Raw genomic sequence first — 22,840 nt, forward strand, 5'->3', positions numbered from 1 at the left:
ACAGGGGGCCAGTGTCCTGGCTGGTGGGTGTGGCGTGGGCTCTGCCCCCGGCACTGGGCTGAGAATCCTCCAGCTCCTCTCCTGGGGGCGGGTAGACCAGGACTCAGGCCCCATCCGGGACCCTGGGTCCCCTGCGCCTCCTGCCCCAGCTGGCTCCAAACCCTCCGGCCTTCCTCTTTCTCCAGCTCCTGGGCGCCACGGCCATTGAGGATAAGCTGCAAGACGGGGTCCCGGAGACCATCCAGCTGCTCAAACAGGGGAACATTAAAGTGTGGGTGCTGACTGGAGATAAACAAGGTACGGGCCGTGTGGGGCCTCCGAGCCAGCCTGGCCCCCTCTGTCCTTGCGGGGGGCGGATCCCCCCCTCGAAGGGCCCCCGGCTGAGGTTCTTCTGCTCTGCTGGTCTCGTCCGGGGGCAACACCGCCAGCCCGTGCCATGGGCCTCTCTCCTTTTGCAGAGGGGGAAACTGAGGCAGGGGACGCAACCTGCCCTAGGTCCCCCAGCAAGGGCAGGACTGGAACCGAAGCTGCTGCTGCCCCTGCCGGGGGAGCTCTGGCAGCTGCACGGCTGGGGCCTCCTTGGCTGCCGGCCCCCCATGTAGCAGCCGCCTGGTGATTTGTGCGTTGCAGAGACAGCGGTGAACATCGGCTTCGCCTGCCACTTGCTCACCGACGACATGCAGATCCTGGAGGAGAGGGAGATCTGGTGAGCGGGTCCTGCCTGAGCGACCGGGAGGGAGCCAGCGGGGAGGGGAGCCAGGGGGGAGGGGAGCCAGGGGGGAGGGGAGCCAGGGGGGAGGGAGCCAGCGGGGAGGGAGCCAGGGGGGAGGGGAGCCAGGGGGGAGGGGAGCCAGCGGGGAGGGAGCCAGCGGGGAGGGAGCCAGCCGCCCTCAGAGCCATGCCAGGGTGTCTGCAACCTCGGCCTTGCTGGTGCAGCCCCGGTCCCGCCCCCTACCCCCCTGCTCTGCCGGTGCCCCTCACTCCCGACCCGCAGCCCCCTGCTCGCCCGGCCCTGGGTCCCCCCTTCCGCCCCCCTGCTCTGCCGGTGCCCCTCACTCCCGACCCACAGCCCCCTGCTCGCCCGGCCCTGGGTCCCCCCCTTCCTCCCCCCTGCTCTGCCGGTGCCCCTCACTCCCGACCCACAGCCCCCTGCTCGCCCGGCCCTGGGTCCCCCCCTTCCTCCCCCCTGCTCTGCCGGTGCCCCTCACTCCCGACCCACAGCCCCTCTGGAGACTAAATCTGGAGATTTCCATGCAGACAATGATGAGGACAAGCAGCCCCGGGTCTCCAGACAGCCCCCAATCGCCCCTCCCCCAGGGCTGGCACGTCCGTTCCCATGGCCCGTTCAGGGCAGGGCTGCGTGGCAGCCAGGGGGCTGTTTCTGGAGATGCGGGGCAACGTGCCCACCAGGAACTGCAGCCGTCACTTGCCTGCCCCCGGGGGATCACGTACCTCGCGCTGGGGCGGGGATTTGAAGCAGCGACGCCCGGCCTGGCGCGGGAAGGTGCCGGCCCAGTTCGGGGAGCTGTGCGGGGCAGCACAAGGCTACTGCAGCGGCGGGCGTGGGCTCGCCAGCCAAGGACCAGCCCATCCCCTGCAGCTCCTGGGTCCCTGGCTAGCTCTGTCTGAGCTGGAACCTTCACCTCCAGCTCCGGTGCCGGCTGGAGGTTTGGCAGCCGATGCCCAGGGCTGCCCACCCTCTCCAGGATGTCCCCTGGCCGGCCTTGGCTTTGACCCCCCGTTCCATTGCGTCCCGGCCCCTTTCTCGCACAGTGAGATGCTGGAAGCCTATTGGGTGAGCAACAACAACCTGGGCAGCAGCGGGGAGCCCCTGTGCCCGGTGCAGCAGCAGCCAAGCGGCCTGCGCCAAGGGAAGATGGCCTTGGTCGTCACCGGGGACTTCCTGGTAGGTGACGCTTCGCTGCTGCCTCCCCTTCCCGCGTGATCCCACCGGGCCCTGCAGCGCAGCCCCCTCGGACGCCCAACACGGCAGCTGAGTCGCGGTGCCGGCCTCGGACCGTGGCAGCCTGGGAGAGAGGGTCCGGAAGGGACATGTACAGGAGAAGCTGGCGGTGGCTTTGCCCACTGGGCAGCCCATTGCGCCTTCGTTCTGAGGCTCTCAAAACGTTTGGGGAACGGGGAAAGAATTTGCCAAGTGCCCAAGGGGTTTAGAAGCAGAGATCCCTGTGGAGGTCGCCAGGCCCCATGCTGCTAAATCCCTGGGGCGCTTTGGAAAATCTCACCCTTTCGCTTTGTAAGTGCTGGGCAACTCTTACTTAAAGGGGGAAACCGAGGCAGGGAAGTGCCTCTCGCTCCTTAGCCGTAACCCCATACTCATCCCCCCTCCACCAGCCGAGGGGGGTTCGGCTCAGGCCCAAGGCTGGCATGGCTTGTGTCTCTGCTCTGTCCTCAGGAGCGAGTCCTGGGCACGGGGGAGAAGGTGAAGACGGAGGAAGGTTTCTGGGCCCGGCGGGCCTGCTGCAAGGCCAGGATGCAGCCGGCGGCAGAGAGCTTGGTGGAGAAGGCCTTCGTGGACCTGGCCACCAGCTGCCAGGCCGTGATCTGCTGCCGGGTCACGCCCAAGCAGAAAGCCCTCATCGTGCAGCTGGTGAAGAGGCACCGGAAAGCCATCACGCTGGCCATCGGGGACGGCGCCAACGACGTGAACATGATCAAGAGTGAGGGCTTAGGGAGCCCTGTGTGCCCCTCCCATGAGTCACCTCCCCACCCTCCCGCCCCTGCCATCACCCTGCAGCCGTCTGTACCTTGGCCACAGGCCACTGTCACTCCGGCCGGGGAGGGTCTGGCAGCAGTAGTAGGCTGTTTTCCTCTAGTGGCTGGCCACTTTGCTGGTGTGTTCTAGCCACAGGATGAATCCCTGGCTGCTCCACGTGGCACTGGCCTGCCCCTTTCGTGGCCAGTTGGGCCCAAGCTCCCCCCCGGGAGTAGGTCCCCCTGGGCCCACCATGTGTAGTGTTTCCCCTTCAGCCCTGCCCCTCTCTTTCTCCCCAGCTGCTGACATTGGGGTTGGCATCAGCGGGCAGGAGGGCAGGCAGGCAGTCCAGTGTAGCAACTACGCCCTGGCCCAGTTCTGCTACCTGCAGCGGCTGCTCTTTGTCCACGGCCGCTGGTCCTACCTGCGCATCTGCAAGTTCCTCCGCTACTTCTTCTACAAGACCTTCGCCGGCATGATGGTGCAGATCTGGTTCGCCTTCTACAGCGGCTTCACGGCCCAGGTCAGGCTGTATCCCTCCCTGCGGGGCTCGGGGTGGGCGGGCACGGCACCCACCCTTTCCCTCCTGCCCTTTGCCCCTGCAGCCAGCCCCCGGAGCAGGGAGGGATGGGGGCTGGGGGCTGGACACGTGTCCGTTGTCTCTGTCCCGGTGAGGTGCCCCTTTCTGGGGCTTTGATACCCCGGACACGCTGGGGGCGGGGGCGGGAGGTAGACGGAAGGCAGTTGGCTGAGCTTCCAGCAGAGGTACCAGGGGACTACAGCTCAGCAGGGGAAAATCCATCAGCTCCTTGGGGAAGGGCCGGAACCCTCCCTGAATTCATCCCACGTGGGCTCAGAAACGTGGGCCCGTTTGTGCCCAGGCCTGGAGTTTGCTGCGGCGTCCACCATCCGCCGCAGAATTGCCCACCAGGAAGCTCAGGCGGAGGTTTGCGAGACCCAAGCTGGGATACTGCAGAAGGTCTTGCTTTTCAGCATGGCACCCAGCCTGGGAACCCGCCCTCTGGACATCAGGCTCCTTCCAGGGCCCTCAGGTTGGGTGTAAACCTTGAGCTAAGTGTCTAGTGCTTTGGGTCATGCCGAATACTCCCCTCGGGTGGATGCAGTGAGGCCTGATGAGGGTCTGGCAGTAGCTCCGAGAAATGTGGAGTCTTTTGTCCAGTCCTGGGCGCCACATTTCCGGGAAGATGTGGAGAAATTGGAGACGCTCCAGAGAAGAGCAACAAGAATGAGGAAAGGCCTAGAAAACGTGGCCTCGGAGGGAGGGCTGAAAGAACCAGATTTGTTTCATTTGGAAACGAAAAGACTGAGAGGGGGCTTGCTAGCAGCTTTCCAGTCTCCAAAGCAGGGGGGGGGACCTTTCTTGGGTGGGGGGAACTGACCCACAGAAAAATCCGTTGTGGGCCGCACAAAAGTGAGAACCAAAAGACGCTCCCAGGCCTCACCGATGTGGTCCCTGGCTGAGACGTTTCACTCCCTTCGTGCTCCAGCCCCAAGAGGTGGGGAAGCAGGACTGAGGTTCAGGGTTTCCCCCGGGCCAGATTAATTCTTCTGAGGGCCCATGGCTAGTAGATTTTGGGGGACTCCCTAGGCTCTGGGGTTGGGCCAAAAATGGGGCGTTTGGTGTGCAGGAGGGAGGGTGCAGGAGCAGGGTGGGAGGTCTGGGTAGAAGGTAGGGCGCAGGAACAGGCTGGGGGTGTAGGGAGTAGGCGGGACAAGGAGTTCCTGAGGGTGATGGAGGGGCGCTTACCTGCGCTGCTCCCTGGGGACACATGTGGCTCCGTGCCCCACGCTGCTCCCATTGGTGGCGATTCTAGCCAATCGGTGCAGTGTGTGACAAGCCGCCAGACGAGAGGTTCCCTGCGCTGCCATTTCCCCAGCTGGGGGGGAGGGGGGCAAGAGAGCTCACGGAGCCACTTCCTCCCTGCCGGGCAGAGTCCGCAGGCCGGACTCAGCCCCAGTCTGCCCCGTGCGACCCATGAGGGTCAGGGCTCCCCCCTGCAGCGCGGGGCTGGCGATCCAGTCATGCGTGGGGGTCGTGTGCCTGGAGTGCAGGGGGAGGCCGAGCCTTGCAGGCCGGATCCAGGCAAGCTGTGAGCTGGCTCTGTCTTGCAGGCCATGGGTTCCCCACCCCGATCTAAACGGGTGTCACAAGGAGCAGGGAGGAAACTTATTCTCCTGGGCCTCTGAGGACAGGCCGAGAAGCAAGGGGCTCAAACTGCAGCAAGGGAGGGTTAGCTTGGACATTAGGAAAAAACTTCCCACCTGCCAGGGTGGCTGGATAAATTGCCTAGGCCGGGTCTACACTAGACCACGCAGGTCGGGTTTGTGGGGGAGTAACGTGTCGAAAGCTAGTGCCCAACTTGCAGGATCCCAGGCGCTTTGGGTTTGATCTGGAGTCCGTTGGGGCTGGGATTCAGTGGGCTCTGGATCAAACTCTTTTAGGTCCCTCTGCTTGGGGGCCTGTGGGATTCGGCTTCGGTCCCTCTTGCTGTCCTCTCAGAGCAGCGATGTGCTGCTCCCCCTGGGTTCGTGCTCATTGTCTTCTCCCTTCTCCCCCGTTAGCCTCTGTATGAGCCCTGGTTCCTGGCCCTCTACAACGTCTTCTACACCGCCTACCCCGTGCTCTCCATGGGACTGACGGAACAGGTAGCGTGTGCCGCGTGGCTGCCCCTCGTGGCATGCTGCCTGCGGGCAGGAAGCCTCGATGCGTCCCCCCGACCAGTGGATGTATCTGCTTGCTGCTGCGTGGCGCAGGCGGGGAGCTGCCGGCTCAGCTGTGGCACGTAGAGTCGCTGGGGCCGAGCTCTGCGGGCATGTGGCCTCCGTGTGTCCACAGTTCACTGTGTTCACTGACATGACGTTCACACGGGCTGGCACCCGCTCCCCCTCTCCGGACCCAACATGTGTGTCCCAGGGAACCCGCTCTGCTCCCGGCTGCAGTGCACTCTGGGACTGGCCTTGTCAGTGTCCCGGAGCCACCAGGGGAATCGTGGGTTCAATTCCCTTCATCTCCCTTTCCCGGGAACTCGGCTGTTGTTCCCCAGGGCACCTCGCAGACAGGTGCCGGGGCAGCGCTCGCTGTCTCTTGTTTGAATAGCTGAGTGCGGTGCTCCTTGGGTTTTAAATGGACACACTTGTCACCGCCACGCCTGCACTAGGCCACGCTGAAGGGGAGCTGCAAAGCCCACGGCTGAGACTGGCTCAGTGCCCTCCGCTGCCATGCAAACCGAGACCGACGTTTCTTGGGTTGATTCCTTTTTCCTAAGGAGTTTTTCCGGCTTGTGGTTCTGTTCCCACAGCCCCGGGGTTCTGGCACCGGGTCTACGTGCAAAAGGGGCTGACTCACGCTCTGCTCCCTGGCCCCACCACTGCTTGGCCTTTTCCCCCAAGGCCCTGCCCACCACTGGCTCCTCTCCGCTCTCTTCCCCCATTTGTTTCTCTCCACCTCTCCCCCATGTGAATAGTGGGAGGGAGGGGCCCCTCCGGGGAAGTGGCCCCGTGGAGAGGGGGACTCGGCGCGGAGCCCAGGCAGAGTGGGAGGATGCGGCCATGGTCCAGGCACAAAGGTCCATAAAAGATTAATCTGGCCCTGTGTTCTGATGTCAGGTTTTGCTTCCCCTGTTTTTCCCGAGATGCTGTACAGATGCATGGGAAGAAAGCAGGCCCAGTCAGGGCAAGAGCTGAAAACCTAAGCCCAGTTGATTAGGGAGGGGAATTGTGCTCAGAAGGCAGGCTAGCCAAAAGCCCTCCTAAATCCACTCCCACTGACGTCAGTGGGAGTTTGAAACTCACACCTGGACTGCATTTGATTTATGCTGCATTTAACTCAAACACCCAGCGTGCTGTTGAGAGGAAAGTGCTTTATGATAAAGATTCAGCACCCCCTGCTCCCTCAGGTAGGGGCCAAGAAAACTCCCCCTCCCTGATTCTGGATCATCCTAAGAGACCTCCAGCAAAAGCAGAAATTTCTTAAAGTAAAGGCCAGGCAGAAACTCCCCTCCTTGTTCTGAAAAATGCTTTTCAGGTCTGCCGGGAATCCATCTGAGAGCAGCAAAGCAGGGCACAAACCCTTAGGAGGAGGTCACAGCCAGCCTGGTTATGGACCCTCCAAGGAAGGGCTCACCCCGGGCAGCATCTCTGGCTCAGTTTTTTCCATCTTCCTTTCCTCCAAGCTGCTCTGTGGGACTTCGAATCCCAGCAGCGTTGGACTGGAAGGGACCTTGAGAGGTCATCTAGTCCCATCGTCCAGGCTGAGGCAGGGGCCGGTCCACCTGCAGGCCTGGCTGTGTCTCTCTTACGTGTCTTTGACCGGACTGTGCAAATTACTTCCATGCCTCTGAACTTCTCCCCACTCCTAAGGCCTCACGCCACCCCATGTGTGAGGGGGGCTGCACCCCATCTCCCCTGTCTCCCTCAGCATGGTTCTTTTCCATCTGCGCTGGGACCCAGACTCTGCGCCCAGAGACTGCACATGCACCCCAAAATCTCATGTGGGTGGATGGTGCACCCCCCACCTCCCGGCTCCTCCCTAATATCTTCTCCCCTCCACTTCCACCTTCATGTGGCTGGGCTCCTCCTCACCCCGGGCTCCTCAGCCGGGTGAACGGCGTGGTCGAGCAGGGTGGCTTCAGTAACGGGGGGAGGGGGCCTTCTGCGTGCGCCGAGACCCCATCTCCTTTTCTTCCCGCCGCTCGGCAGGATGTGAGCGCCAAGAGGAGCCTGCAGGTCCCCGAACTCTACAAAGTGGGCCAGAGAAACGAGCTCTTCAACTACCGGGTCTTCTGCCTGACCTTCCTCCACGGCACGGCCACCTCCCTGGGGAGCTTCTTCATCGCCCTGCTGGCCTTCAGAGACGAGGTCAGCAGCAAGGCCACCAACGACTACCAGGCCTTTGCCGTGACCGTGGCCACCTCGGCCTTCCTGTCTGTCATTGTGGAGGTGAGCCCCGAGCCCCCTGCCCCACCTCAGAGCAAGGTGGAGGGCAGAGGTAGCTGGGCAGAAGTGGCCAAGCTGGGTCTGTTCCACCCTCCTGAGGAGCAGCAGATGTAGGCCCCCAGGCGGCTGGTGAGCTTGTTGGCCTAAGAAGCAGCCCAGGTTTCCAGGCCTAGCCGCAAGGGGACCAAACAGGCGCTGTTCCCCCAGAGCCCAGGGCACACGAGGGCTGAAGCGGGCCTGGCCTGTGCGAACCGTCTGCGGCTGGATGGGTGAGGGCAGGCCGGAAAGCGCAGCCGTCCGAAGGGGGCCGGCTTGGCAGGGCTCTCGCGGGCGGCTGGCGCGAGTCGGAGAAGGGGCTGGGGCGGGCGAGGAAGAGGAGGCTGCCTGGCAGCTGGGCCCAGCGATGAGGCTCGGGGTTAGAGCTGGCAGGAACCCGGAGCCGACGCTTCGTTCCAGGGCAGTTCCCACTCGGTGGAGCCTGTTGGTTCCCGGGCTCAGTCCCGGAGCTGGCTGCAGAGTCGAGGGGCTGACAGGCTGCGGGTTCTGCTTCTTCCTGGACAGATCGTCATGGACATTAAGTTCTGGACCGTCCTGACCTTCCTGACCATCACAGGCAGCTTCCTCTTCTTCTGCTTCTTCTCCTTTTTCACCCAAAATTTCCTTGTCTTCAGAGCAGCCCCGTCCTACTTCCGCTTTCCAGGTGAGGACTTCCCCAGTATCCCATGGGGGAAGGGCTCCCGTCTGGGGCCGTTCACTCTCCCCACCCCCACCCCATTTCTCCTGAGCCCTGCCCCTTTGCCCCCTGGCTCAGCAGGGCCAGAAGCAGGGAGTTGGGGCTGGGCCCCCCCACATCCTGGGGGTGTAGGGAGTGTTTAGAGCCAGTGGGTCCCAACCGCCCGTCCGTGGACCGGTGCTGGCTATGAACTCTTGCTGGGCTGCGCACGCCGCCAGGCCGCGCCCCCAGCTGGACTCCGCTGGGGAGCACAGCCGGGTTCCCTCTAAGGTGTGCGGCTCGCACCAAGAATTTGAGGCCTGCCCACCTCCTCAGCAGTGGCTGCTCAGCTGTGGGGCCACGGTGGCAGCAAGGCAGCCACCACGCAGTCCTGGCCCTACCTTCCCCAGGGCTGGAGCTGCAGGCCACGTGGCGGGCGGCCAGTGGCTGCTCCGGTGGCTGCAGCTGGGGCCAGAGCCGGAGCTGCAGGGAAGTGAGGTGAGGGGGTCATGTTGGCAGGCAGGGCGGAGCTGACACTGGGGGGCGCTGGGGCATCCGGGTGAGGAGCTGGCACTAGGGAGTTCTGGGGGGTGAGGCTAGTAGTGAGAAGGCTGGGGGCTGGCACCTGGTGATGGGGCTAAGATTGGGGACTGGGGGCTGGCACTGGGAGAGGTATTGGAGGGTTGGGTGCAGTGGGGCTCTGATACTGGGGTGCCTGGTGGGGGGGGCTCTAAGCCTTAAGGGTCGGGGGGCTGCTGGAGCTGAAGCCAGCTGCTTGCATCAGCTCTGGGGACCAGGACTGTTAACTAGGGATGTTAAGTATCAGTTCATTGACTAGTCGATTAACCTCCTGAATTCTTATCTGTTAGTCGACTATTTGATAGGCCCCAGGAGCGGGGCCGGCAGCCAGTGCGCTCTGGCCCCGCTCCCGAGGGGCCCCTGTATCAGAGGCAGCAGCGCAGGGTGCCAGCCGGGAGCCGGTCTGGAGGGGAGACAGTTTATAAACCAGCTCCCCTCATGGACCAGCTGCCTGTCGCCTCTCGCTGCCGCCTGACACAGAGGCAGCAGCGCAGGGTGGCAGCAGCCCCTGTCCAGGGTGGGGGGCTGAGCTGCCGGACCCGGCACGAGCCGGAACTGAGCCAGGCTGCCTGCCCTAATGCAGAGCTGCAGCGGGGGCAGGTCCCAGACCCAGCATGAGCCAGGACTGAGCCGGGCTGCTGGCCAGCCTGCTAAAACTTTTATCAGCAAGGGAGGAGGGGGAATGCATGTCGTCTATAGCATTAACCTCTAGGCTTTTGCTTACATCCCTCCTAATAACATCTCATTTGCATATTTGTTATTTGCATAATGAATATGCAACGATGCAAATGTAATGTTACCAGTCCACCCACAGTTTGTGAATGGGTTTGCCTGTCGGTCCCTCGCCTGTACAGCTTGGGCCAGAGCCCTGATCCCCTTTCCTGCTGCCTCCCCATGGACCCCAGGGCTGTCTGGGGAGAGCTGCTGTTGCCGCAGGCTGAAGTGTCGGCCACCGTCCCCCGGACCAGGCTCGGGGCGCACACAGAGCCATCCTGGGCTTTCCCGGGCCCCGGGAGACTCACCCTGGCCTGTGTCCTATTGACAGATGCCTCCCGGGTTGCCCTGACCGACCCGTACATCCTGTGCATCGTCCTGCTCTCCGTGGTGGTGAACACGCTCCCCGCCCTCACCGTCCGCCTGCTCCGCGCCATCACAAGCGCTGGGGCCGCTCGGGAGGTGAGTGGGCTCCAGGCGATGGGGTGGGAGGCTCGCGGCTCGGAGGGCCCTTCCCTTGTTCTCCAGGCCTGGGGCCGCTCTCACCCGCTTGCCAGGCGTGGCCGGAGCCTGCATGCGGCGGAGTCCATGAAAGGGTTGGCTGGGAGCGCTAAGGACAATCCGCACCCGCTGATGCATTGGTGGCCAGGAAGAAATGTGCCAACCCACCCGGCCTCATGCGGCAAGCTGCCCTGGGACCGGTGCATTGATCCAGGCTCCCCCGTGGCGTCACGTACGGGCCGGAACTGGAGCCTTGGCGCTGGAGGGGAGACTGAGCTTGTCCCGGGGCATCTGCCGAAGGGCCCTGCGTTCTCTTTGCTGCCAGTGTGATGCTGTCCTGTGTGGCATCACGCGGGCGCCTCAGCAACCAGATCCTGTTGTTGCTTGGAGGGGGAATCTGCCGTTTGCTCCGTGCACAAGGCGGGACTGGGAGGGGACATTGCCAGCGGGGGGGGGGGGGGGGGGGCCCTGCCGTCGCCTCCAGCTGTGCTGGCCTCTAGGAGGAGAGAGACTGATGCCGGTCCGCAGGGATTTGCCCCGGGACCCTGGCTGGCATTCCAGGCCCCGGTTCTGGGCTCAGGAAGTGGCCTTGTGGAGAGCGTCTGGGGTGAGCTGTGGAGCAGGGGCAGCCCGGGGGGAAGGAGAAGAAGATGCCTGGGAGCGGCACAGGCCCAGGGTGGGAGCCAGCCCCCTCCCCGAAGCTCCCCATCAGACTAGCACCCCCGTGCCTAGCCGCTGTGCCGATGCCCACGGCTGCCGTCTGAGCCAGGCTAGCAGGAGGCTGCTTCCTACCCCAGGTAGGCCCCGCCTACCCCAGGTCCGCCTGTCCCAACGTGACCCCGGAGGAGGCGGGACTTAGAACCCGCAACCCTGTCCTCCCCAGGCAAGCGCCCTCCCCTCTAGGCACGCAGGAACCCACCCCCCTACCTTCCCGCGGGGAGGCCCTTTATCCTGCCTGCTCTAGGGCCGCCCGTCCTGTCCCGACCCGACCCCAGGGGAGGTGGGACTCGAACCCACGCCCCTGTCCTCCCCACTCCCTATCCCCTAGGCCACACGGGAAACCAGCCCGGCCCGCGGGCCAGAGAGTCACAGAAACTCCTCCCAGGCCAGACAGGGAGGCGGGGGCAGACCTCAGAGCTCTCTGCCTGGCGCCTTCCCGCCCGAGTCCTCTCTCTGTCCCCGCCGCGGGGTGACCGTGACCGTGCGCCCCCTTCTCTCCCTGCAGAAGGTCCGTGCCAGGGACACGCGGGTGGCCGAGAAAACGGTGGAGCTGCAGACGCACTTCCGCCGGGGCTCCTTGCTGCGGCGCTCCAGCTACGCCTTCTCCCACAAGGAGGGCTACGCCGACCTCATCACCAAGGGGGCCAGCCTGCGGATCAAGGGCTCTAGGAACCGGCCCTCGCTGGGGGCCATCAGCAGCCAGAGCTTGCAGCTGACCACGCGGGAGGACGTCATCACCACCATCCCCTCAAGCCCACGGATCTTCCTAAAGGAGGACAATTAGCGGGATCGGCAGCGTCACGCGACTTTGGGCCTTGGGCGGCCTGCTGGGTCTGGAGCCTGTGGAGCGGGAGAGCCAGCCGGGCACCGAACTCGCTGCACGGCTCCTTTAAGAGTAACAGGTTCCTATTTTCTGCCTCCTTCGCCGAGTGCCAGGGACGCCCAGTGGCCACCAGTGTTATTGGCCGGCGGGACTGATCTGCGGCTCTTGCTGCTGTATCCAGGGTCTGATCCACAGCTGCTGTCAGGGAGGAGCAGGGGGAAGAGCCCAGCCAGGACCAGTCGTGCTCTGAGCAGCTGCGTCTTTCCTACGCTGCGCTCAGACTTCGGGCTTACCAGGAGGACCCAGAGGCTGATGGCCTCTTCCTGCCCCAGAGACCCCTCTAGCAGCCCCTGCATTGTAACGAATGCGCGGGCGCCGCTGCGCGCCGCTGCCCTGTCCTGGAGGGACTTGGAGTTGTGCCAACTTTGGGTCATAGCCCCTCTACTGTTCCCAGGGAATCTTTCTGACCGTAGGAGACCAAGGCCTGGGTCTTTGGAGGAGGAGGATAGGGATCTTGTGTCTGTGGCGGCTGAGACTGTGCGAGCAGCCAGCGCCGCAGCTGAGCAAGCCGTGGGGGTGGCCCTGGCCTGTTCGGGTACATTCAGCGGGCTACATGAATAAAGGGCAGCGGTGCAATGACAGCACTGAGTCTGGCTTTTAATGCCACCTGGGGCCTCGCGATGGGCTCTCTGGGGCAAAGGCCACCGCTGGTCTGTGCTGGCTTGGGGGGAATGAAACATCCAGGCTGTGTCTAGACTGGCAGGTTTTCCGAAAAATCCGTCGCTTTTCCAGAAAAACTTGCCAGCTGTCTACACTGGCCGCTTGAATTTCCGCAGAAGCACTGACTTCCCACTGTCTGAAATCCGGGCTTCTTGCGGAAATACGATGCTGCTCCCGTTCGGGCAAAAGTCCCCTTTGCGCAAAAGGGCCAGTGTCGTCAGCTCAGATTTGTTTTGCGCAAAAAAGCCCCGATGGCGAAAATGGCGACAGGGGCTTTTTTGTGCAAAAGCGCGTCTAGATTGGCCACGGATGCTTTTCCGCAAAAAAGCGCCGCTCATCACGCAGGGCTGGGCACTCACGCCAGCCAATACCGGTACCACGTGCAGCCCCAGGCTGGATGCAGGTGGGTGATCGACCCCGGAGCTGTGGTGCAAGGGGGCTGGTGCAGCCCAGTGCGCTGGGCCGGCAAGTTGTTTTTAGCTAGTACCGTGTACTGGGAAGATTCCCTGCTGGCCAGCCCCAGCCCCTGCACCGGCTGCCCCATCTCTGTGTACAGGGACAGGCTGGGGGGGCCCTACGGCAGCCAGGGGGGCTGCCTGCCTTCTGCTCCCATGCCCCACCCCCCTCCACGGGCTGCCCCGTCTCGGCACAGGGCTGGGGAGAACCCCAGCAGGGTGAGGAGTAGAACACGGGCAGCTCCTGTGGCTGCTGTAGGCGTAGGGTCCAGGCAACATGGGCTGGGGACAGAGAAGCAAGTGGGAGGGGAGCGCAGCGGAGTCACAGGGGGAGGCCCTGTGCCCCTCCCAGCTGGTGTGTCCTCCCCTCCCGTACCCTGAGCACCCCCAGGAGCCAGCTCCCAAGGGAGTCACCAGCTCTTGGGGTCCAGATCTGGTCTGGCTGCCCCTCTGGAAGCTGCTGTAGCCAACCCCCAGTGGCGGGACGGGCTGCACTGTAAGGCCCTGGGCGGTCGCACTGGATCGCCCCACGGCGCCCTTCGGGCCGTACCACCTGCGCATCGCTGCATGTTGGGAATGGAGAGCAGGAGACCCCCGAGCCCTGGGAATCTCCTACCCACACCCCAACCTCCCCCCTCTGGCGAGTCAGTGACAGGGCGGGGGTCCCCATCCCGTGCAGGGTGAGCACCCCCTCCTTCGAGCTGTCCTCTACTTCCCAAGGACTAAAATCAACAGGGTGGCCCTGATGCACACGGCAGCAGGGCCCAGTGGTTAGAGTCAAGAGGGTGGCAGGCAGCTGCTAGGGTAGGGGAAGCCAGGCCCTCCCCACCCAGGTCCCAGCCCAGGGTCCTGACAACACCAAGTGGGTTTGCCTCTGAGTCAGCAGGAACCCAGCTGCAACACACCCACTATACATGGGACTATGGCTAGTCCCTCCTCGGCTACTGCCCACCATGGCGCCTCCCTGGGTGTCTTCAGGGTCCCTAGGTTCCTCAACCCTGCACGTGCGGGGGGGGGGGGGGGTGAGCTTAGATGGGAAGGCTGGCCCAGTGGTTAGAGCACTAGCCCCAGTCTTAAGGGGGCCAAGGTGCAATGCCCTGCTCTGCTACTGACTTCCTACTGAGGGGCTGTCACTTGGCCCCTCTGGGCCGCCGATCCCCTGGGTGACTCACGGCTGGTAGCACCGGGGGCTGGGGTCAGTTTGGGGGGCAGAGCCAGGGTTGTGATGGTTTCACTGGCAGCCCCACTGACCGGAAGCTGTTTGGGGCAGGGCTTGTCTGTGTTCAGCGCCCAGCCCTAGCAAAGCAGTGCGGGAGAAAGGAATCAATGCAACCCCCCGCCTGCACCCAGGACCCCTCTCCAAAGCCCCACACTCCCAGCACCGGCCCTTACACAAATCCCAGGCTTTGATAAGCGCCGCTCGAGAGGCGGCTGGCCGGGGCGCTAGGCAGGGCCAATTTGTTTGACATGGCAGCGAGAAGAGGGAGGGGAGGTGGCAAAGCCTCAGGTGAGTCAGGAGACCTGGCAGTGCCAGGTGTGGGGGGACGGGGACGGGGGTGTCCTTGCCCTTGGTGTGAACGGGCCCAGAGATGAAGCTGGCAGGAAGGCCTGGTGGGAGGGGGGGGTGCTCCTCTAGCCCGTCTCAGGGTGTGTGTGGGGGGGTCTTGCTCTGCAGCCCCCTGCTGGTGGAGCAGGCTGGGAATCTGCCCCCCCCCCCCAGCTTTTCCCAAACCCTGCCCCCCAGGGCCAATTCAGCCACGGGGGTGCTTGTCCCTGACAAACCTGGGCACCCCTTTTGTGCACCTCTCACAGGGCGGTGACCAGGGTGCAGGGGCTCCCTCTGCTGGTGCACGGTGTGCGTGTGTGCATGCAGGGTGCGTGTGCAGGGTGCGTGTGTGCATACAGGGTGCATGTGCAGGGTGCGTGTGCGTGTGTGCATGCAGGGTGCGTGTGCAGGGTGCGTGTGCGTGTGTGCATGCAGGGTGCATGTGCAGGGTGCGTGTGCGTGTGTGCATGCAGGGTGCGTGTGCAGGGTGCGTGTGCATGTTTGCATGCAGGGTGCATGTGCAGGGTGCGTGTGCGTGTGCGCTTGTGCATGCAGGGTGCATGTGCAGGGTGCGTGTGTGTGTGTGCATGCAGGGTGCATGTGCAGGGTGCATGTGCAGGGTGCGTGTGCGTGTGTGCATGCAGGGTGCGTGTGCAGGGTGCGTGTGCGTGTGTGCATGCAGGGTGCGTGTGCAGGGTGCGTGTGCATGTTTGCATGCAGGGTGCATGTGCAGGGTGCGTGTGCGTGTGCGCTTGTGCATGCAGGGTGCATGTGCAGGGTGCGTGTGTGTGTGTGCATGCAGGATTCGTGTGCAGGGTGCATGTGTGAGATCCCTAAAGGCATCAGTGGTGAGTGGCCAGAGCCGGGTTCGCCAGCGCCCCCCTTGTGGCGAGGCTCAGCCATGCAGGGGGGCACAGGCCCTTGTGTCCATGACCCCAGGCTCTAATTGCTGATTACTGGACGGTGTCCGTGTGGCCCCAGGGGCACATGTCAGGGCCTGCCTAGCCTCACTGGCAGCCTGGCTCATGGCCTTCCCACGGCCCTTGGAATTTCTTATTTCTTTTTGGTGGTTTGGCCCATCCCATCATGACTCAGGGCCCGGGGAGGCTGGGCTTAGAGCGGGGGGCCTGCCCAGTGGTTAGAGCACCAGCCCTGCACGTAGGGGGCCGAGGTTTAATTCCTTGTTCTGCTACTGACTTGCAGTGTGACCTTGGGGGGCACTTGGCCCATGTGCTGCCGTGAGGGGCAGCGTTCTCTAGCGCCAGCAACTTCAGTCTGGTCCCCCCGTCTAGGGCCAGTGAGAGGAATGGGGGGAAGCTGTATTCGTTACCAGGCTAGTCCGGGGGGCCACCCCAATTCAATGGAAGGTTAATTTTGCCCAGGGGTAAAAAGAGTCGAAGGGGTGTGCGTGTGTGTGCGTGTGCGTGTGCGCGTGTGCGTGCGTGTGTGTGTGCGTGTGTGCGTGTGTGCGTGCGCGTGCGCGTGTGCGTACGTGTGTGCGTACGTGTGTGTGCGTGTGTGTGTGCGGGTGTGTGCGTGTGCGCGTGTGTGTGCGTGTGTGTGTGCGTGTGTGCGTGTGTGCGTGCGCGTGCGCGTGTGCGTACGTGTGTGCGTACGTGTGTGTGCGTGTGTGTGTGCGTGTGTGTGCGTGTGCGCGTGTGCGTGCGTGTGTGTGTGCGTGTGTGCGTGTGTGCGTGCGCGTGCGCGTGTGCGTACGTGTGTGCGTACGTGTGTGTGCGTGTGTGTGTGCGGGTGTGCGCGTGCGCGTGTGCGTACGTGTGTGTGTGCGTGTGCGTGTGTGTGTGCGTGTGCGCGTGTGTGCGTGTGCGTGTGCATACGTGTGTGTGTGCGTGTGCGTGTGCGTGTGCGTGGGGGGGGAGTTAAACACATACACAACACCCTTGTCTTCGAACTCCAGCTCCGCTGGCGCCCTAGGAACATCTTCCCAGGCCCATTATTCAGGCCAGTTTACAGGAGCGTCGATGCGAAAGCAGAGCCCTGAGCATTGCGCGGGCAATGACCAGCACCAGCCGAAGAGCCGCCCAGGCGCACCCTTGGGCGATGCCTTGCCTGCCTCCATCTGGCTCCAGCGCAGGGGGGCTGGCCTGGGAGTCCAGTGCGGTGCCGCGCCCGGCTGTGTGGAGCAGCCGCGAGAGCGGGCGAGAGCGACGGCGGCTTCGTCTGCCCGGCAGTGGCTTTTGCGTCGCTGCAAGTGGCGCAGGCATTTCGCTCCAAACGAAGAGCTGGGCTCCGGCTGCCCCAGCCGAGGCGCGCCGGGCTCAGAGCCGACTTCCCCATTAGGCACAGGGCCGAGGGCCCACGATACTTTTAGGGGCCCACGAAAATGTTTTAATGTCTTTGAAAATCAGAAGAAAAAAAATGAACTTTTAGGGTCGAAGAAAATGTTTTAATTTTTTTCTCACGTCAGAAAAAAACAAAACTTTTAGGGCCCACGAAAATCTATTAAATTTTTCCTAAAACAGAAAAAACACATGTTGAAGTATTTAAAGGAATAGCAAAATAATTTTTAATATTATTTTTTATGGAGGAAGGGGCCCACAAAGGCAATAGTGCCTAGGGCCCACGAAAGTCATAATGCAGCCCTGGCCGGGCTCTGTGTGGTGGCGCTTTGGGCGCTGTGAAATGGGCGTGCCTGTGGCGAGAGTGACGCTGGGGTCTTGGGGCCGCAGGGCGGCAGGGGGTGAATGCACCCAAAGCTGCCCCCGTAGCTGGGACAAACCTCAGCTCCACCCTTGGCTTGGCAGCACTGGAAACCAACCTTCCCGGCCGGACCGGACCCAAATACTGGCACGAGAGCTGGGATCCAGCCCTGAGCTTGCTGCTGCTCGCCGGAGGGCAGGGGAGGGGGGGCGAAGAGGCAACAGGAACCCTGAAAATCGCTGAAGGCAATAAAATAAATGTGGTTCCTGATTCAAACAGCCCCAAGGGCCGAGGTCTTCCTGTGCCTGTTGTGCACTTGCTGGGTCATTCTGAGACTGGGGGCCTGGCCAGGACTTGGGGCGCCATTTGGACCCTTGATAGCCCAGGGTCTGGTACTAACATGGGATGCTAGAGAGCCTCGCAGGGCCTGTCTGTGTCCAGCTGACACAGCAAGATCCCATTTGGATTGGCCACGCTGCCGGAAGGGTCCCAGGCAGGGACCGAACCTGTAACCTCTCTAGCCAGCTCCGATGGCTGCACGAAAAGACCCAGCCTATTGGATTATGCCCAGGAGCGAACAGAAATCTCTTTTCCGGTGCTAGCCACTAGAGGGAGCAAGGAGCCCGCTGGTGTTAGTGTTTTACACCCTCCTTACACCCCACTGGGGTCTCTCTAAGCTTGAGCAGCTGGGGCAAAGCAGGGGCATAGCCATGGGTGAGACTTAGCAACTGGCCCCCACCTCACCCTGTCTCACCCCCCGTCCCTGCGCTAGCCCTGTCCCACCCGCCCACCGCATGCTCCAACCAGGGCTCACCCACTGCCCGCCTGGTGCTCCAGCTGGGACGTGGGGGGAGGGCCTCCTTATTGCCTGCTCGCCCACATGTCCCATCCTGATACACCCCTGGGGCAAAGGTTACATTCGACTCCTAATTTGGGGGCGCTGGGCTGCAATGGGGTTGCATGTGTCTGTGTAACTATCGAGGCAAATTTGATCCCCTTATGCTTAAGCAAAGCAAAATGCTGCCGGGTTGGGGTTTAACTTGTCCGCCTTTGGTAATTTTTACAGCCCTTTGGGAACCTAAAATCAGAAGGCCAGGGGGTAGCGCAGGGGGCAGTGAAGTCTCAGACAGGAACTTCCAGATGGGGAAGAGGAGCTATTCAAACAAACAGAGCTTTGGAAGGGAGATCAACCCAGATGCTTCAGGGCCTCAGCCGCCCTCTATTGCAGGGTCAGGAACTTTCTCTAGGGAGCAAGTTATCCCATTGCTGCCTCAGCCTGGGGTCTTCCCTGGAGCTGGTGGCTATGGGGAACAGGCCACAGGACTCAACGGATTCTTGTGTCATAGGATCCCAGGGCTGGCAGAAACCTCAGGAGGCATCGAGTCCAGCCCCTGCCCAAAGCAGGGCCAACCCAACTCAATCATCCCAGCCAGAGCCCTGACAAGCCCAGACTTAGAAACCTCTAGGGATGGAGATTCCACCCCCTCCCTAGGGAACCCAGCCCAGGGCTTCCCCACCCTCCTAGGGAAATCGATTTTCCTAATATCCAGCCTAAACCTCCCCCACTGTAACTTGAGCCCATCGCTCCTTGTTCTGCCATCTACCACCACTGTGAACAGCCTCTCTCCAGCCTCTTTGGAACCCCCCTTCAGGTAGTTGAAGGCTGCTCTCAAATCCCCCCTCACTCTTCTCTTCTGCAGACTAAATAAGCCCAAATCCCTCAGCCTCTCCTCATAGATCAAGTGCTCCAGCCCCCTCATCATTTTGGTTGCCCTCCGCTGGACCCTCTCCCAATGCGTCCACGTCCTTTCTGCAGTGGGAGGCTAAGAACTGGACGCAATACTCCAGATGTGACCTCACCAGAGCCGGATAAAGGGGAATAATCACTTCTCCGGATCTGCTGGAAATGCTCCTCCTAATGCAGCCTAATATGCCATTAGCCTTCTTGGCTACAAGGGCCCCCTGTTGACTCAGATCCAGCTTCTCATCCACTGTAACCCCCAGGTACTTTTCTGCAGAACTGCTACCCAGCCAGTCGGTCCCCAGCCTGTACCAATGTTTGGGATTCTTCCGTTCCAAGTGCAGGACTCTGCACTTGTCCTTGTTGAACCTCATCAGATTTCTTTTGGCCCAAGTGTTCCGCAGATCCCAAATGGAAGGGGTTGGATATAAAGCACCTCTGATGGGGCAAAGGAGGCTGGAAGAACTCCAGATGTGCCGTGTCAGAAGAGGACTAAAGGATTCAGCTGGTTTGCAGGTGACAAAGGTAGGTGCGGTGCGGCTAACCAGAAGCGTGTGTGTGCATGAGTGTGTGTCTGTATTTTAACTGCCCCTTTTTGTGTCCTTACTTGTGCTTATTAAAGATGAACCCCATCCGGGTGAGCCATTTGACTGCCGAATGACCCCGACTCTTGAAAACTATTGCAGCTTCTTACCAGTTTGAATTTGTCTAGCCTGAGCTCCTGGCTGTTGAGAAGCCAAAAGATCAAGCCCATGAATGTTCATTTTAAAGAGTTATACAAACCCAAGAAAATATTGTCTCTGGCTTGCTAAACAAAATTCCCATTCAACATCCCCATGTGGCATATGCAGCCCCAAACTCCGGGCTAATGGGTTCTGGGTATGCACTGGAAATTTGGAGCATGGTTCAGATTTGCAAGATATTTAAGACCCAATTCCTCAAAGGTATTTAGAGGCTTAACTTCTATTTAAGTCAATGGGATTTAGGTGCCTAACCTATGGAAGCCCTTTTGAGGCTTTGAAACTCTGGCCGCCAATAAGACCTAAATTGCCCTCTTGTAACCACCTGCACGAGAAAGGGACTAGAATCCAAAGTGAAATGGACTCCTCTGGTGTCACCAGCCAAGAAAAAAAGAATGACTTGGCTGTTTTTCACTGCACAATAAGGCCATTTTGAGAGGGGGCTTTACATGTGTGATGAAAAACACCTGGATTATCCCTTCCCCTTGGGTGTGAAACCAGATGAGTCAGTTTCACTTGATTCTAGTCAGTTTCTTTTTCATCTCCTTGTGCATGTGGACCAAGGTCATTCCCTTATCACCCCCTCAGGATGCCGGGGCATCACCCGCTCCCCCCCCCAACCCAAGCATTTGAGCAAAGGGAGATCTACAGAGTTTAGGCTACACAGCTGTGTGGCTTTGACTCCAGCCAGCAGAGAGGGTAATAGTGACACATACATTAGGGCAGGAAATCATCCAAGTCTATGGCATTGAGCGGGTTTCAGAAGCTGGGGATCCAGCCCCTGGGTTTGAAGCCTCCCTTTTAAACCAGAGAGAAGAAAATGAAATCACACAAGACCCCGCAGCACCCTCCAAAGGCTGAGGAAAACTGTGCGATTGGCTAACATATGTGCTCCAGGGTGAATGACTAGAAAATAATTTATTGAAGAAACAGAAAGCTGCGGAAACTTACAACACAGTCATGAACAGCAGAAGATGAACAAATAGAGATTTTTTTCCCCCCTTTAAAATCTGCCAACAGGCTGGAGTTAAGAATACCCGGTAACCTCCCCCTGCATGACTCGTCAAAGGAGCCCGGCCCCACAACTCCGAATTACACAGCACAATTTGGATAAAGTGCCTAACACATATGACGCTTTTTAATTTTTTAACCTTTGTAAATAGCTTAAACAAACAGAATTGCAAGACACAGAGGAGTACCCATTGCAGTTTGCTGCAGAATAGCCCCGATCCCATGAGATTACCAGTGACACAGTAGCACAATAAATCAATTCAATTAAACGAAAAAAGCCATTTAAAAATTAAAGAGACGCAGTCCCCTCCCCCGCACCGCCTCCCTCCAAAGTTCGTGTCGTCCCTGGGTGAGCATCACCTATTGCTATAGAAAAAAGACAAGTGATTGTTTTTCGAGGTGTCTGGAATAGTCCGTTTTGGGGCTGATTTCTGGTCGATTTGGTCTTTTTCTATTTTTAAATTTCAGGGGGAATAAATCTGTTTTTAAAAATTGTTATTGATTTAAAAAAAAAAAAGCCCAAAGAAAGAAAGATGTAAGAGGAATTGGATTCCACATAGGGCCGTGTGGCTCCAGAGCTGACCCTGGCTCCCAACCCTACTTGGGGCGACTGTGACCCCGGAGACAAGGGAAAATGAGTCCTCGATTCATAGGTTCCAAGACCAGAAGGCACAACTGTGATCGTTTGGTCTGTCCCAGCCAGCACAGGCCAGACACCCTCACCCAGTCACTGCTGAGCCAAGCCCAAGGACTCAGGTAGGCAGGTAGGACTTGACTTGCTTGCCACTCACTTCTACGGCTAGAATTTGCATGGGGGTAAAAACCGATTGGGTTAATCAATGTAAACTCTCGCGTGGCCAGACACTCTGGTCCAGCTCGGGCCTATGCATTTATTGAAGCAAACTAAATCAGTTTAAAGGGATTCACAGAGCGGCTTGCCTCGGTTTCCCTAAACCGATGTAAAATCACTGTGTGGCTTTGGAGGCCGAAGAGACATAGATCACAACTACGTGTGTGGGCAGGGGCTGATCCCATGCACGTCAATGGGAACGTGTCCGACTTAAATCCGTTTTGGATCAGGCCTTCCCTGAAACGAATGGAGTCACACAGGGTTTAAACCAGGGAGGCCGCCACGAAACGTTCTGTGTTGCTTTCCTCACTCAGGCTGGCCTGGGGGCATCAGGAGCAGAGATGGAGCTCTTCTCCCACCAGAGCCTGCACAGAGAATGTGCAGGCTCTGGTGGAGCCCTGTCCCTTCAAGCCATGGGGGCGGCGTATCCTGGGGCGTTCTCCTTGGCTGCTCCGATTTCTAAGCAGGCCTCAGCAAAAGCAGGACCAAGCTCTTTGGGCTGGCAAAAGGAACCGCTCTCCTACTGCACCACTCCGAGGCCCAAGCCCTCAACATTATTCAGCCAGTGGATGTTAGGAACCTAAACAGCTGGGTGGATCTGGGCCTGCAGGATGAAGCCTCACTCCTAGGCTGTCCCCGCAGGGCAAAGGAAATGATGTTTTATAGGTGGGGAAACTGAGGCACAGCACGGCACTGCAGTGTGCCTGAGATTCTCTGCCACAAAAGAGCTCGGGCTTGCCCGTCCCTGCCCCATGTGCACGGGTCTCCCTGCTTTGGTGGGCTCTGAAGTGAAAATGCTTCCAGGTCGGCCTCCCCTGCTCCACACGGGCCAGCGATGAGCTCAGTCCCATGGCTTGAGAAGTGCTGCCATGGGAGTTCTCAGAGCTGCTGCCGTTCCAAGGGCATGCCAGGCATGTGCCAGCACTAGCTGGGACCAGTCCCGCCCTGCTGAGAGCAAACCGCTGCATGGGAGAGAGTGTTGGCCCCTCACAACCACCCCCAGCTGCAAGCCTGGTCCCCAAAGATGCAGCATGTGTGCCAGGCCCAGAACCAACCAACCTGTGCTTAACTTTAAGCACATTACTAGTCTCTTTACTCGCATGCTTAAATTTAGGCTCCTACTCAAATACCCTACTGATGCAAGGCACCCCGCTTTGCCGATGGGGAACGTCTTATCATAGGGAACTGGCCAGAGAACTAGCAAACTCATAGTCACAGAATAGTTGTTAGATGAGCACAACATGGGTGGAATTGAATTGGATGACTTCGAGGAAATTAGCCATTCTAATATGTACAGACAGCACAGTGGGATTAGTGCTGGCCACTCTTAAAAAAGAAAATGGCTTTTATTTTGTTTGAGGGTTTTCATTCTTTTAAATCAAACAATTTTTTTCTTTC

The 22,840-nt window shown here is 60.3% G+C and overlaps 1 protein-coding gene across 3 annotated transcripts in view; it reads left to right on the forward strand.

Annotated features, from left to right (window-relative positions):
* ATP8B3 (ATPase phospholipid transporting 8B3) overlaps nucleotides 1-12,359 on the forward strand; it is a 70,189-nt gene extending 57,830 nt beyond the window's left edge. For all 3 annotated transcript variants that reach the window (XM_075903242.1, XM_075903241.1, XM_075903240.1), the window contains exons 19-28: nucleotides 186-297; nucleotides 631-706; nucleotides 1,774-1,906; nucleotides 2,414-2,678; nucleotides 3,013-3,236; nucleotides 5,297-5,380; nucleotides 7,433-7,672; nucleotides 8,231-8,369; nucleotides 10,006-10,136; nucleotides 11,401-12,359. In XM_075903242.1, coding sequence (XP_075759357.1) covers nucleotides 186-297; nucleotides 631-706; nucleotides 1,774-1,906; nucleotides 2,414-2,678; nucleotides 3,013-3,236; nucleotides 5,297-5,380; nucleotides 7,433-7,672; nucleotides 8,231-8,369; nucleotides 10,006-10,136; nucleotides 11,401-11,679 — 1,683 coding nt within the window. In that variant the 3' untranslated portion in view covers nucleotides 11,680-12,359. The remainder of the gene's footprint in view (nucleotides 1-185; nucleotides 298-630; nucleotides 707-1,773; nucleotides 1,907-2,413; nucleotides 2,679-3,012; nucleotides 3,237-5,296; nucleotides 5,381-7,432; nucleotides 7,673-8,230; nucleotides 8,370-10,005; nucleotides 10,137-11,400) is intronic.
* Nucleotides 12,360-22,840: the final 10,481 nt, after the last annotated feature.

This window comes from Pelodiscus sinensis, chromosome 19, assembly GCF_049634645.1.
Source record: "Pelodiscus sinensis isolate JC-2024 chromosome 19, ASM4963464v1, whole genome shotgun sequence".
NCBI lineage: Eukaryota > Metazoa > Chordata > Testudines > Trionychidae > Pelodiscus > Pelodiscus sinensis.